We start from the raw sequence: 15,508 nt of genomic DNA on the forward strand, positions 1-15,508 counted from the left end.
TTTAGCATTTCCTATAATTTTTGCACTGGTCGCATCCTTCTTCCATGTGTGCTGTAATTTCCCTCGGCTGGATACTCAATAACATCCTGTTGTCTGAGGATATCTGAGGGGACAGATTTTACTGACCCCACCACCACCGCATCGTCACACACTGTTATCCCAGCCCTGGCTAATGACAGCCAGCCAGGAAGCTGTCCCCTGTGATCTCTGTGATTAAAAGCATCCTTATTATTGCCTGGGTATTGTTTTGTTGTGTGTGGATCCCTTTGGACTACTATTATTAAATCGAATTACTGGGACTCGACTGTGACACCAAGAATCTTCGGGAAACACTTCATAAAAGGAAAATGCACAGTGACAGCATCTGAGATGAAAAATAAAAAAATGTCACAACTAACTGCACTGACAGATTACATGAAAACTAGTCAGCCTGTCCCATGATAAAAGATTTATAGCATACATAATATTTTGCACAATGTTGATCTTACTTTTACTCTTTAACTTAAACCTATTTCTACTTTTTTAGTCACTTTTGCATATATACATTTGTACACTGTCTCACAGCATAAGGCCCTCACTTTGCGCTTTGTTGCATTTTTACTTACTTATTTTAACTATGCTGTTTATTTATTGTAGACTGTACTATTTTTATTCATTATCCTGCTGCTGCAGCATGATAATTTCCCTTATGGCATCAATACAGTATCAATCTATCTGTAGATGCTGAAGAAAAGCTTAAAGACAGAGCTGAAGAAGAGATCTACTTACTTACATAGCTCTTATAATGACTAAGCGATGTACAGATTTCACAATCCGTACAAAACTTAGATCTGTTTAGCACAGTTCATCTTGGTACATTAAACTGGTTTTTCCAGTCAGGTGCTGATATCAGTGTCATCTCTTCTCCTTAGATGGGCATCATCGGCAGCTTTCTTTATGCTTTACTGATTTGTTCGTTTTCTTTTTGGTTCGCATTTTAGTCAAACCAAAACCAAAAAGAGCTTCACACATGCAATGAAATGCAGTGCATCACAGGAGCCAGCCTGAGTGGAGGTTTTTTGAATGAGATAAATTTGTGGTAACTCTACACGGTGACACAACAGGTGGTCATCCTTCTTAAACCCCTGCGACAGAGACAGGTGCTTCCGACAATGAGGGCTAGAGTGGGGGTGGGTGGGTTGCGTGGATCTCCGGACAGGCTTTGGACAATGGTGGAAATTGGGCATGGGGGGGTAATTCATGCATGGGCAGCTCCTGGCCCATCCCAGCTCTATGTCAAATATACAAGTGCATGAACCCAACTACTCTATGAGCATAAAATAGTCCGCATTGCAAGGTAAACACAAACATGCTCATTCAAACTGTTGAGTGTTTTTTTTTTCTCCTCAGTTTGTCAGGGAAACAGAGGCGTCAGAGGACAATGGCCTGACAATCGGCAAACAGGAAGAGATCCCCTTCACACAGAAGGGTATTCCTGAGTCCAGCTTAAAAAGGGAAGAGGGCTGGAGGTGAGAGGGGCTGTGGGGGTGGGTGAGCGCAGCGACAGCACTTTGACCTCAAAACACCACCACAAACATTTCCGACCTAAAAAAAAAATCCATCTAAAGAGATCATATCTATCCGCCCAGGAACAATGCAACAACCCGAACACAGCAATGACACAACCTGAAATATATCCCGCTCGCAACTATATTTTCTCAACAGAGGAAAAGACAACACAGGTGAAACACTTCTTGCTTTTCCATCACCTGCACTTAGCTTCTCTCATTCTTTACTTTCATTGTAAATTCACCCATGAAAAGATCTCACTGATTAAGAATCTTTTACAGTTTGAACTTTTCAAAGCATTCCACCCGGTTTGACCATGTGACAGCCGGGAAATGCTTCAAGCCAAGTCTAAAAGTAAAAACACTTTCCAATCTCCCTGCAGACATCTGCACATCTGATCGCCAGCGGTATCCCAACAATGTGTTTCCTTTTTGATGCAAACGCAACTACATAATTAAAGCTGTCACAAGCCTCTTATCTGCATACCTCACGAATGACATGAAGTCAAAATGTTGCGTCACAGATAAATAAACTTATATAAAACAAGCTAGATCACTGCTGGAAATACATTTAATTCCATTTAAAAATACACATAATAAGCCAAATAAAACTAAAGCCCATCAGTTCTCTAAGAAACACACTGTATCTTATAATTAATCACTTAGTTCCGCTCATTTCCTCAAGCTATGAGCTGCCTCGGTGAGCCTTATCCTGCGCTATCAGTCATTGTGTAAGAGTAGGTGCCAGAGATAATAATGGTCAAATCAGCGCTGATTGATTAAGCAAGAAGTGGAAGGAAGGGAGGGGACGATGATGAGCAGGAAGCAAAAAGAGGGAAGAGTTGACCGTCCTCTTGTGCTGTCAGATAGATAAGGCTAGTGATGGAGATTCCCAGTGGACTCAGATAACCTTTACCAATAATGTCACTATTTAACAAAGCTGCTCTGTTTAGAGTGGACTGCTAACCTATCAAAAAAGAAAAGAAAAAATAAGATAAACACTGTTTACAGGTCTATACATATTGTGTATTCATTTCTAAATTGAAATGACTTCTACTGGAATTCCAGCTTTATCAAGCTGTATTAGTCTATTTTTGCAAGTAGACTGAATAAAAACTACAAAGGTCAATAGCAAACACAGAATTCGAAACTGTAGATGCTGATAAGCATCTGACATTGTTTTGAATTCCTTTTAAATTTACTGTAGCAGTTTTTTCAAGAAGTGTTTCAAAGCTTAGCTTAGACCTTGCCATTAAACACTTTATGCTTGCATGAATCCCTGATTTAGCTACAGTTAGGTACAGACTATTTAAACTATTGCATTTCATTTCTTTGTCAGTTATGTTGCTTCTTTAAAGAAGTGTGTAGGCCTACAGGGGAAAGTACTGAACCACGTAATCTCCATTTTATTTTTTTTATTGCACGTAATAGACTACATAAATGATTTCACATTAAAACCTTTTAATTGAGGTTATTAAATTTATCTTAAGTGGTTGGTTAAATCAGGTTCCAAGAATCGTCTTCTCGCTATTGGCCAACAGAGGGCGCTGTAAAACATTGGTTGACAGTCAGTGAATTCTCATGAAAGCGCTTGTTGGCTGTGTACAAGCAGCGGTATCTTTTCCACACAAAAGCTTCTGCGGTTTAAGTTTATGTTTTACAGGGCCGCGAGAGTCATTTCAAAAGCACCTTTCCAATCTCTGCGGCAGCTTTTTTGGTTACGAAATTCCCGAAAACTGACGTCCAAAATGTCCTTTCAGTATCCCCAGGCTTACCGCGACGAGTCAGTTGTAAGTAAATGTGGGTTGCTAACTAGCCTAGCGTGCTAATAAGCCGGGATGCTTAATCATCACGCGCTTTCATTCATTGAAAAGAGCGTTCGCTTTGTTAGCATGCTAGTTAGCTTAGCCATCACTGGTAAACCGAGATTGGCTATGTTGACAAAAATGCATGCATTTCAGAGATAGCCATAACTTAACTACAAGTCCAATTTTAGCCTTTCAAGATGCTACGTGATTAACTTTACTAAACACTCTGGGTTTATAACCCCGATTGCTCAACTCTGTTTTGCTTAGCTACTTCACCTTTTAATCATTCCTCTGTGGCTGGTCTCAGGTGGATGACTATCATGGCTGCAAAGTGCCTGACCCTTACAGCTGGCTGGAGGACCCTGACAGTGAAAAGACACAGGTAAACTCCCCGTTACCACTCAAATCACCAGCGAATTCTGTATTTTTTTACTGCCATATTTAGTTGTTGTGTCGCGTTTTGTAATTAAGAAATGTGGGCATGTGATTTGATAGTTAAGTGTTGGTATTAAAAGTCACGGGCGCATTTAAAGCGTAGCATCTTTTGATTTCTTTCTTTCTTTTTTTTGCATATTTGTCATACTTACGTGTTTCAGATGAAGCACCTTTTAATATTAGTATAACCCCAGTACATATAAAATGCTTAGCCTATCAGAGGCATTATAGAACAACAATATTGGATTTTCATTTATATATTTCAGTTCTTCCATATTCATTATGGATTTCTGTGGAGAGACACTTGCTTAAAAAGCATAAACTAAGATTAAAAATTATGTACAATCATGTACGTGTACGTTTTGAGGACACGTTAGCATGCATTGTAATCTGTGCATATCAGACAATTGGTGCACCGGCGTTAAAGGTTTTGTGAGTGAGAGGGATGTTATTCAGTTATGTCCAACTCGTGAAGGTGAACTTAATAAATTGTGCATAAATAATCACTATTTATTCAGGTTTGGATGTACGTGTTTTTTAAAATAGTTTTATGTGTGGTCAAATCGATTTGTATGTGGATTGGAACATGCATCTGTGAGTCCTCAAATGTTACACACAAAGTACTGTACACATTTGTAAATCATATTTTTCTCCGTAGGAGTTAGGATGCCGATCGCCTGATCCCTGCTTACCTGTGGCAGTTGTGGAATTGGGGTTAGGGTCAGTTTCGGGGGGGTTTTCGGGTCAGGCGGATATGGCAACTTGGCCTTGCAAGACTACTTTCTAATCCCTTACTCATTACTCATAGTTGTTTTGTTCTATTTTCATGCACAAAGAATCAGTAGTTGTTGGGTCTGTATGTTTTTAGTGTCTCTTGGTATATTTTAAACTTAACCTAAATTAACAGACTCCTTCAGTTCAATAGATCATGAGACATGAGAAATGAAAAATATGCAAATGTTTAACAAAATTATCTTCTCTAATTAGTATGATCTACAAAACCTAGCTTGTTTGGAGGTTTGGATAGCTTTTTTCCCTTGGGAAAAAATAAGATCTTTATTTAAAAACTGTATTTTGTATTTATTCAGGTTATCGTTGATATTAAAGTTTGATCTAAAACATTTAATCATGACAAATATGCCAAAAAAAGAACTCAGGAAGAGGTGGATACTTTTTCCACAGCAAAGATATCTGCTAAATAATTATTTGCTCTTTTGAGCAGTCTGTTGAAATGATAATGGTAAAATGTAAAGCATGGTTGTATTATGCTTTCTTCCATTAGGCCTTTGTCAGTGCCCAGAACAAGCTCACTTTGCCATTTTTAGAGCACTGTGAGGTGCGAGAGCTGTTCAAAGAGCGCATGACTGAGCTGTATGACTATCCCAAGTATAGCTGTCCCTTCAAGAGAGGAAGCAGGTAAAGCTTGCTGCAACTGATTCCATAATAATATTTTTGATGTTGGATTTCAGCTTTAGTGTTAGATGACAGAGTGATTATGTGACATTCCAGTAGCTTTTCTCTTTGTTTTTTAGGTACTTTCACTTTTACAACACGGGCCTCCAAAACCAGAGTGTGATGTATGTGCAAGAGAACCTAGATGCCGAGCCCACAGTCTTCTTAGATCCAAACACATTTTCTGAGGATGGGACAGTTGCTCTGCGAGGTATCAGTCGTGGCTATTATAAAAGCAAAGTACCCATTTTACTGATATGAAAAAATATGTTGCCTGCATTTCTGGATCGTGTGCTCTTTTTAATTTTAGTAATACATTTAGTTCAAAATTGCCTTTCAAGTAATAGTTGCTTCATGTGGTAGTTTTTACTCAGTTTTGAATAAAAATCTCTACAAATGTAGTGTCCTCTCTGATGTCTAAATTTTGTTAAGTTTCCTTGTTAACATTCTATTTATGTTTCTCTGATTTCTTCAAGGCTATGCATTCTCTGAGGATGGAGAGTACTTGGCATATGGCACTAGTGCCAGTGGGTCTGACTGGGTGGAGATCCGCTTTCTGCGCGTTGAGGGCGCCGTGCCTTTAGAGGACCGCCTGGAGCGAGTCAAGTTTAGCTGCATGTCCTGGACCCACGATGGGAAGGGGCTTTTTTACAACTCGTATCCTGACCAGGAGGGCAAAAGTGATGGTAAGACTGTGTTGGACAGGATTCAAACATTCTCAAATACTAAACCTTCATTTGGCTGCAGTAAATTACCTTCAAAATATGAAATACTTGTAAGATAATTGACATTTTTGGAACTCAGTCTGCCTACCTAGCCTCATGGGACAGGGCTCTCTGCCAGGACAGAAGAAAATGGATTAATGGATATCTGCTTAAGGACTCGCTTTTCTGTGCACTGGCCAGTTACCATTTAAAAAAGCTAATGAAAAGCTAAATTGTCATTAGATAATTGCTAGCGGTTTCAAATGTATATATCTCCAAATGCAGTCTACATAGACTGTTAAACTGCATGCAGCAGCAATGTCTGCTCAAACGTGAGTGGAAAATAAAACTTGATCAAAGACAGCATTAATGTATTATTATAATTTTTAAAAAAAACAACAACCTTGAATTAAGAATAAAAAAACAGGAATTACAGACATTTTCATACACAGACCTCCGTTTTCATAGACTGAAATTGCTAACCGACTGACAAGCATTTCAATGGCCAGGTGAGGCCTGTTCCATTGTTATTTCATGACAAATGAGTCAAAGTGCTGATTTTTTTTGTAACATTTGTAACAGCTTTTCACTGTCATCATTAGACTAAAAAACTAAAAACCAAAAATAAAGAGATCCGGGAGCTTTAGACAACAAAGTTGGATGATGACAAAATTATTTTCATGGTTTAGAAAAGTTTGTTTACACTAACACGACAAGAACATGACAAATTGTCAAGGTACAGCAGGAAATGCAGCAGTTTGCACTTTGCTGTAAAGTGAAAACTGCTCATTACAGTCAAGAACAGGAAGACCAGATTAGATGTTACCAGAAATCATCTAAAAGAATCTGCATTGTTCTGGGAAGGAAATAAAAAACAAACAAATTTGAACTTTTTACCAGATGATGACAAGAGAAAAGTATGGAGAAGCGTGCCACGTTACCAGTCAGACATGACTTATAATGTCAGTGGAAATGGATCACTGGTCTTTATTAATGATGTAAGTGTTGAAAGAAATAGCAGTATGAGTTGTGAAGTGTACAGGTTTATACTCGCTCGGTTTCAGCCAAATGCTACAAAACTCATTGCTTAAACAGTGCAAATGAATATTATCCCAAAGCATACTGCCAAAGCAACCAAAGAGTTACTCAAGGCAAAGAAATTGGATGTTCTTCAGTGGTCAAGTCAGTAAGCTGTTGTCATTCCAATAGAGCAAAGTGCACAAATGCAGAAAGACTCACAAACAAGCACCAAATGAAGGCCTAGCAGAGCATCTCCAGGGAGGTGAACCACAGCATTTGGTGATGTTTGCCGGTTTTAGACAGTCAAAGATTGTAAATGATTTTCATCCATGTAAAGTTACGTTTGTATGTCCAATTACTTTTGAGCCACTGGACAATGTATTTAATGTCATAAGGCGAAATGTTTGTCATTTGTCAATATTTGTTATTTTCTGTTTATTGTTTTGAAACCTTTTGTTATCTAGTATTATAAAATTTGCACCTACTCGTAACACTCTTCGTCTTTTTGTATTCGATTTTGTTTTTTGCTTTCAGGCACTGAGACCTCCACTAACTTGCATCAGAAGTTATACTATCATGTTCTGGGGACTCCACAGTCTGAGGATGTCCTATGTGCAGAGTTTCCTGATCACCCCAAATGGATGAGTGGAGCAGAAGTATGTGTGAAGTTGTTTGTTTGTTTTTTTCCCCTCTAGTGTCATGTCATCAAACTTGGACAGAATGCGTGTTTTAGTTGGCATTCAGGTGCAGTTTAATGATTGCAGATGTACTGTAGGTATCAGAAGATGGGCGCTACGTGCTGCTGTCTATCAGAGAAGGTTGTGATCCTGTCAACAGACTGTGGTATTGTGACCTCAAGACCACTCCTCAGGGTATTACAGGTATTCTGTACTTGTTTCTCTTTATTTCTCAAAGTATTTTGGTACTTTAAGACAAATATTGTTCTTCTTGTAGTCTTACTCGCTTAACAGTTTGATTTTAGAACTGAAATCCTTGTTTGCTCAGGACTTTTGCCATGGGTAAAATTAATCGACAACTTTGACGCCGAGTACGAATACGTGACGAACGAGGGCACATTGTTCACCTTCAAGACCAACTTAGACGCCCCTCGTTACAGACTAATCAACATCGACTTTGCCTCTCCGGAGCAGAGCAGCTGGAAGGAGCTCCTGCCTCAACATGAGAAGGATGTCATTGGTGAGGTTCTGCAACACGTGCATGACCTTTTCCCTATAAAATATGAAGCGTTAGCAGTTTAGCCCTGTCATTAAAGGTACATTTCAATGTCATTCATTCTTTTGCCATGTCTTCCTTGCAGTGTTTGCCACCTGTACATACTCCAGCTATTTGTTCGTGTGCTTCCTCCATGATGTGAAGAATGTGTTGAAAATGTATCGTCTGAGCTCAGGAGAGGAGCTGAGGACCTTCCCTCTTGATGTTGGATCCATAGTAGGGTTCACAGGACGAAAGCGAGACTCTGAAATCTTCTATTATTTCACTTCTTTCCTATCGCCAGGTAATATAATGCAAAAGTTATTATTTTTAATCAAAAAAAGCTATTTTGTTTATCAGATGCCTTGTCTCGCAATTTCTACCTGTGCAAATATTGTTGTTTAAGTGAAATAAGTCAACCTTTATGTTAAGTTTGTATAAATAAGAAACAAGTAATGCAATTTTGTTCTCATTTCTAAGTTCCACGTATTATTTCATTAAGTACATTTGTACTGTCTTTAAGAATTCACTGATTGTGAAGTGATTTCAAAATAGTAAAGAAAATGAAACTTTTACTTTCTTTTCATCTAGCCATCATTTACCACTGTGACCTAACCAAGGAGCCCCTGCAGCCCCATATCTTCAGAGAGGTCACTGTCAAAGGCTTCAACCCCTCCGACTACCAGACCACACAGGTAACTAGAGCCTAGACTGGGATTACCAGTGTTTAAATAGGTGTGTTTCATTTCTCTTTAAAAATAGGCTGCGGTAAACACATTTATTAAAAGATATCTCAACAGTTAATTATGCATAAATGCCCAACTTTAACCTAGTTTTTAAAGTACTGACCCAGCATTTATCCAAAATGACAGACATAAAACGGTGGTGTACAGGCCAGTTTGTACCCTGACAAACAAAATGAAGGGTTTTATCAATTGTCTGGCTCGAAAACGGCAAACTGAGGGCAAACTATCGGCTTAGGGTTGTTGTAGAAAAGGTGGGCTAAATCAGGTATTGGTAGCATTTATTAACGTAAGCAGCACTCAAACTGAGCTTTCAAAGTAGTTTTTTTAACTAGAACTGTACCCTAATAGTCAAATCATCAGATATTTGTTTCTTAGTTTAATTTTGTGATTTTTAGATGTTGTATGTTTCTAAACATGAGGCTATAAACCAAGTCAGCATGGGTGTGTTCACAGTAGTAACTGTCACATGTCAGTTCACCTTGTTGTGGCAAATAAGCAACTTTTTCTGACTGAAGTATAACGGGAAGGATTGCTCGGCCGTCATAGGAGACATGAGCCCTTTCTCTTTAAATGTAGCCAAAGTAACAGCCATTAATTCTGATTTATTAAAAAAAAAAAAAGATTGATTGCCAGATGGAGTTGGAAGCTGGTCACCTGTGGAGAGAAATGAAAGAGAAAGAAATTTTGCAATTAGTCATAAGATTTGAAGCTTTTATGTTATGATAGATGTTGTCAGTGTCCCTGGGAAATGATTATGGGCCAGGAATGGATGACCTGACATAGCTGATTTTATATTTAAGTGGTTCAGATTCCTGAGAAACTTGCAGTAAATTGTCCTTTAGATAGTCTAGCCTTGGCCAGACCATGTTTCAAATTCTTTTTACTTCCTCTGTACATATAGTGTCCCAGAGTTAGATATATTTATATACTTCTGCTGAAAACAGTGGCCTCGAAAATAGCTCTGTAAGTGTAAAATGTTCACGATGCAGACAGGATTTTAAAAGAGCTCCTGTCTTCTCTTGTCTTCTGACTCAGAAACAAGGATAGACTGGTGATGTAAGCTTTACTGTTCTTTACCTTTTCGTAATTCACTTCCCATCTCCTTTTGTTTCCCTGACAATCTTTTATTTTTTTTTCTCTCTCTTGTTGTCTCAGATCTTTTTTCCCTCAAAGGATGGCACTCAGATACCCATGTTCATTGTTCACAAGAAGGGCATCAAAATGGACGGCTCCCATCCAGGTTTTTTATATGGCTACGGGGGCTTTAACATCTCCATCACGCCAAGCTACAGCGTGTCCAGACTCATCTTTGTCAGACATCTGGGAGGAGTTTTAGCTGTCGCCAACATCAGAGGAGGAGGAGAATATGGGGAGACCTGGCACAAAGGTGAGGAGCTTTTGACACGTAATTATAAACATGACTACAGAGCTCAATCGCAAGGGCATGTCCAGTTTGCCCTGTTAGAAAACGCCTGTGTTTGTGTGTGTTTGTAGCACATACAGTAGATTGTGTCTTGTCTTTCAATAATGACATCTTTAGCTAAAAGTTTGAAATGAATATATTTGCATATTGAGAGATTCTGGAGTTTTCTGTGGCTGAGGAGGCATAAATGTTGTTTTTAAGAATTTCTAACCTGACAAGCATAAAAAAACATATCAGACACACATTATTATTCAAAGCAGAATAATTTTAGATCTTTTCAAACGTGCCTGGAGGGAATCTTTTAAATATTACCAGCGCAAAGTCCTCATTTACATACTTTGTATTCTTTTTTTTTCCAGCTGGCATGCTGGCAAATAAACAGAACTGCTTCACAGACTTCCAGTGTGCAGCTGAATATCTAATCAAGGAGGGATACACTTCTCCCTCCAAACTGACTATAAATGGAGGCTCTAATGGTGGCCTGCTTGTAGGTATGTATGCTTCCACTAAAGAACAAGATACACTAAAACAATATAATCGCAGCAAATGGATATAGATGATGATGTTTCTGAATCCTTGGTGTCCTGTCTCAGCGGCCTGTGTAAACGAGCGGCCTGAGCTGTTTGGATGTGCAGTAGCTCAGGTGGGCGTCATGGACATGCTGAAGTTCCACAAGTTCACAATCGGGCACGCCTGGACCACGGACTTTGGCTGTTCAGAAGACAAAGAGCAGTTTGAATGGCTGATCAAGTAGGTGCTCTCTGACCACAGTGTAGATTTTAATGTGTATTATATACTGTAGGCTGCATTTACATCAGCTGCCTTTCTTTATACATTTTAATCTGAGCTTCACTGATTACATTGGCTACATGGACATAAAAAAATGTGTTTCCAGTCCCAAGTAGCTATTAGCTGAAAGCCTGGCATATTTCAGCATGGTGTGCAACATGTCCTTTAAAGAATTGAGGAAACTGGACAAGTGGAGGACAAAAGAAAAAATTCCAGGCCTAAAACCCTGTCTGTAGCAGATAAAGTGTCTGAAGGTCATTTCCTTGAGGAATGGGGATTTAAAAAGTCCAGTTGTCAAGAAGCCATTGCTAAGGAAGAGAAACAGGGAGGAGGCTGAGTTATGCCAAATTACACAAAGACTGGATTGAAGATCAGTGGTAACAGGTCTTTATGGTGTGATGAATATATACAGAGGCTGAGATGTAGTGGTTTTGAGCTACATCTCAGCCAGTGGTGTTGGTGATCTTGTCAAATTTTAAGGAATTATGAATTTGGAAAACACTCTCAGATTTTAATCCACCAGGCAATACAGTTTGGAAAGCATGTGATTGACAGCAGCTTCATTTTTTTTTTAGCATTACAATGATCCTCAACACACAGTTAATGCAGTAAAAGCATACACAAATAGAAAAATAAAAATACACCATGAAACACTGTCAGTCATGGATGGGTCTCCCCAGAACCCAGACTTTAGCATTACTGAAGCAGTGTGAGATCATCTTGACAGAGAACAGATCAAAGGGTACCCAACATCCAAAGAAGATCTTTGAAGAATCCCGAGGACTACCAAAACATGACAAGAAATCTTTCCTAAGAGAGTTCAGGCTGTGTTGAGGAATAAAGGTGGTCATACCAAATATCGACTTTCATGCTTATTAGAATTGTACAGTCTCAGCTTTTAGCTTGTATACTGTATTCCCTTGTGTTCGTTTGCCCATTTTAATAAATAACTTAATCTGTGTGGTAATTTTTTTTGCAAAATATAAAGAAATAAGGATTGGCTCAAGACTCTGGCACAGTACTGTATTTTAATGAAATATCTAATTCCAGGAGTTATCCTTGAGTCTTGATTTGAGAACTGAAGCTCACAAAGAAATTCAGAACAAACAAAATTACCCGATTGTTTCGTTTGTGATGTAGGATAGCAGTGTGAATATTTTAAGGTTAAACAAAATACATTTTGTACTCCAACATTATCATTGCTCTGACATTTTTATAGAGGGATTCTGCTGTTTACTTAATATTTAAACGGTTGCAGTCCTAACAAAGATCCCACTGGTCCTCTCTCGCAGATACTCCCCGCTTCATAACATCCGTGTACCAGAAGGCAATGGGGTCCAGTACCCCGCTGTGCTTTTGCTGACAGGCGACCACGATGACCGGGTAGTGCCTCTGCATTCCCTCAAGTACATCGCCACTCTGCAGCACATTGTAGGTCGCAGCCCCAAGCAGACAAATCCCCTTTTCATCCTTGTGGACACAAAGTCAGGCCACGGTGCTGGAAAGCCCACCAGCAAAGTCATTCAGGAGGTGGCTGACACTTACGCCTTCATCGCTCGCTGTCTCAACATCTCTTGGGTCAAATAACCTGCATCTACCTTTTAAAGTGTGTGGGGTTTCTTTTTTTTCTTTTTTTAAATCCTTTGGTCAAACCATATTTAGAATACCGTTAATACCAGAATACCGTTAATACCAGATGTTGACACATTGTTTATAGCACTGCTACCTTCCCCCCCCCTCTTTTTTTTTTTGTGCTGATCTGTTTTTGTCCCTCCCCCTGTGTGAGCAGATTAGATCACAGAGTCATCAGGCTCTGCACAAATATAAGCCAACATGCATCTCTCACACCTAATGTGTTGTTTGTTTTGTGTAGTCACAGGGGGCTCTTTTCAAGGATGATGCAGTAATCAGCCAATCAGCCGTTAAAGTCATGAGGTGAAAATAGCAAAAAGTTCATTTCAAGATTGTTCCTGCTCCCTTTGGGTGCTGCAACGTGATGTGTGTGTATGTAATTTATTTCTGGATTGTGCGCAGAATGGAGTCTGTTTGATGTCAGATGAAATCAGTACATACAAATGTTAGTGACAGTATTACACGGATGATGGTACTGCTGGTGGATGAAATGAAAACAAATGCAAAAAAAAAATCGGTTGTTTCCATGGGAAAGTGTGTGTGTGTGTGTGTGTGTGTGTGTGTGTAAGTAAATGTCAGTCCTTACATTAATTTCAGACTGATGATTTCTACCTCTTGACTTGTGCTGATTGTTTTCCTTTTCAAAGGGAACAAAACACAATGCCACAAATACAATAAATAACTTTTTCAACAGTGACTCATCGGGATCTTTTATTATTTGTGTATGTTAACAGCTATGCACCTTCATGTAGTAAATAAAATTACACTAGGGTAACAGCTCAGGATAAAAATATGAAATTTGATTGTCCAAATTGAGGAATAATTCTCCGATCCAAAGTGGCAAGTTTGAGTGAAACAAATGAAGGCAGTGAATAAAAAAAATATTTTATTTGAGATAATCTTGGACAAAGACAGAAATATTTTGCTTTCTATTAAAAAATATAATGAAATAATAAGCTGGGATATGAATCGGTCTGTTGTTCCCTTTCACAGACAAAGAGCAAGTCAGGGCGTCTAGATCTAATCTTGAGTTCATGTGTGGTCTTCCACCAGGGGGCAGTCACGCTGAAAGTGAACAACGGGTATAGCAGCAAGCACAAAATGAGGGTGGTCTCACAGAGGAAGCCATGAGGATTAATAAACGTACATGTTTCATGTTCAAAAGCCTCTCCGATGTCCCACTTTTGGTTTTCATAAGCATAATCAGTCACACCTGAAACTTTTATAATCATCTCAAACACTCCAGTCTGTGACCGCGCCTTTAATGAACAATACATTACAAAATAGCAAGAAGTTGAGCTTCATGATGACTCTTTCATCATTTATGGGTTATATTTTTATTTTTTAAATGTTTAAATGCATATGAGTTAGTATGAAAACATGCACAAATTTCCAAATTTCTTTTATCTAAATTCAAACTGGTGTGCACCATTACATTACATTTTTCACAACATTCAAATAAACTGATATCAAATTAGAAAAACGTCTATTAGAAGTGAAGTTAAAAAAAAATTAAATTCAAATGCTTTGCAAAAATGTCAATTTCAGATAAACATAAATTAGATAAACATAATCTGAAGACAGAAAAAATGACAGTTTATATGTTTCATTTCTATTATTTAAAACACCCAATAAACATTAAAGATGGACATGAAAATACTCATGGTTTCAGATTCAGATCATTTTGAACGTGCTCAGTGTTCCAGCAAAACCAAATTACTCGTCATGTTATGAAACTAAAACAGTCGTGAAATCTGACGCCAAGAAGATTCAATTTTTCTTTTAAGTTTTGAGAATGTTTTCTGACACAACACTGAGTCGCTTTACTTAAAACCAAATTATACTGCCTGTCTTAATACTTTAACATCTGTTCCAGCTCCCCAACAACTTTGGGTGACAAAGATCGGCTAGTGCCTCTGCATTTCTATTTAACCTATTTAACTTTAGGTTAAATAACTGGAAGAATGAACAGCTACATTGACTGAATAACAACCAGAGCCAGATATAGGCCATGCGCAATAGAATCAAACGAGCTAGTTGACCAAACTTATCAAAAATGTTAAAAATAAATAAATCCCAGTCGTTACAAATAACTTTGTCAGCACTCAATGCCTCATCTAAGGTTTGCCACCCCCGCTTTTAATCACCTCCCAGCCAATTTAGATTGAATGCGCACGCGTCCACATACACCCGCGTGGGAAATCAGAGGATACTGGACCACCAGATGGCGCATAAAACCCCGTGAAATCCTGCTGCCTGCCTACATGTAGACTGGTGTGTCAGTGAACTGATCCTAGTGGTAAACTTCACAAAAGAAAAAAACACCCTCACTGTTTCACTTGTCTGTGCTGAAGCTGGCGGGTCATCACACACAAAGAAAGTGGTTTATAGGATTAGCCCATGCATGACCTACATTATAATATTATGTTAAAACATCCTATTATAAGTTGGCTTTAGGTGGAAATAACCATCACATGTGGCAATAATCTTATCAACTTATGTCTAATGAAAGCGGTGAAAAAGATCCTCATTTCTGATTGGCTGACACATTCGAAGACATTATAACGCGCCCGATGAACACACACCTGTGGTTATAAGCATTAACGCTTATAATCACATGTAATAATTTAATAGTTGCGAATGTAGCTTTTTGTATCTATCTATCTATCTATCTATCTATCTATCTATCTATCTATCTATCTATCTATCTATCTATCTATCTATCTATCTATCTATCTAT

At 38.5% G+C, this 15,508-nt stretch overlaps 2 protein-coding genes across 2 annotated transcripts in view; one reads left to right on the forward strand and one right to left on the reverse strand.

Moving 5' to 3' along the window:
* Positions 1-3,648, reverse strand: part of prdm1c (PR domain containing 1c, with ZNF domain) — a 22,116-nt gene extending 18,468 nt beyond the window's left edge. Inside the window, exon 1 of the mRNA XM_026142735.2 lies at positions 3,632-3,648. The gene's annotated coding sequence lies outside the window, so the exon portion shown is untranslated. The remainder of the gene's footprint in view (positions 1-3,631) is intronic.
* Positions 3,115-13,465, forward strand: prep (prolyl endopeptidase). The gene is made up of 14 exons (XM_026142737.2): positions 3,115-3,337; positions 3,663-3,737; positions 5,073-5,206; positions 5,323-5,453; positions 5,719-5,928; positions 7,501-7,622; positions 7,742-7,847; positions 7,972-8,163; positions 8,285-8,482; positions 8,770-8,873; positions 10,080-10,311; positions 10,707-10,838; positions 10,941-11,097; positions 12,429-13,465. Exons 1-14 carry the CDS (start codon positions 3,200-3,202, stop codon positions 12,721-12,723), a joined length of 2,226 nt encoding a protein of 741 aa, XP_025998522.1. The 5' UTR covers positions 3,115-3,199; the 3' UTR covers positions 12,724-13,465.
* The last annotated feature ends 2,043 nt before the right edge of the window (positions 13,466-15,508 follow it).

Source organism: Astatotilapia calliptera, chromosome 15 (genome assembly GCF_964374335.1).
Source record: "Astatotilapia calliptera chromosome 15, fAstCal68.1, whole genome shotgun sequence".
Lineage (NCBI taxonomy): Eukaryota > Metazoa > Chordata > Actinopteri > Cichliformes > Cichlidae > Astatotilapia > Astatotilapia calliptera.

Excerpts from the sequence above, each read along its gene's own strand:
- prep (XM_026142737.2), top strand. The coding sequence starts at position 3,200 with ATGTTTTACAGGGCCGCGAGAGTCATTTCAAAAGCACCTTTCCAATCT. Across the intron at positions 8,164-8,284 it reads ACATGAGAAGGATGTCATTG|TGTTTGCCACCTGTACATAC; the intron begins GTGAGGTTCTGC and ends TCTTCCTTGCAG. Across the intron at positions 10,839-10,940 it reads TAATGGTGGCCTGCTTGTAG|CGGCCTGTGTAAACGAGCGG; the intron begins GTATGTATGCTT and ends GTCCTGTCTCAG.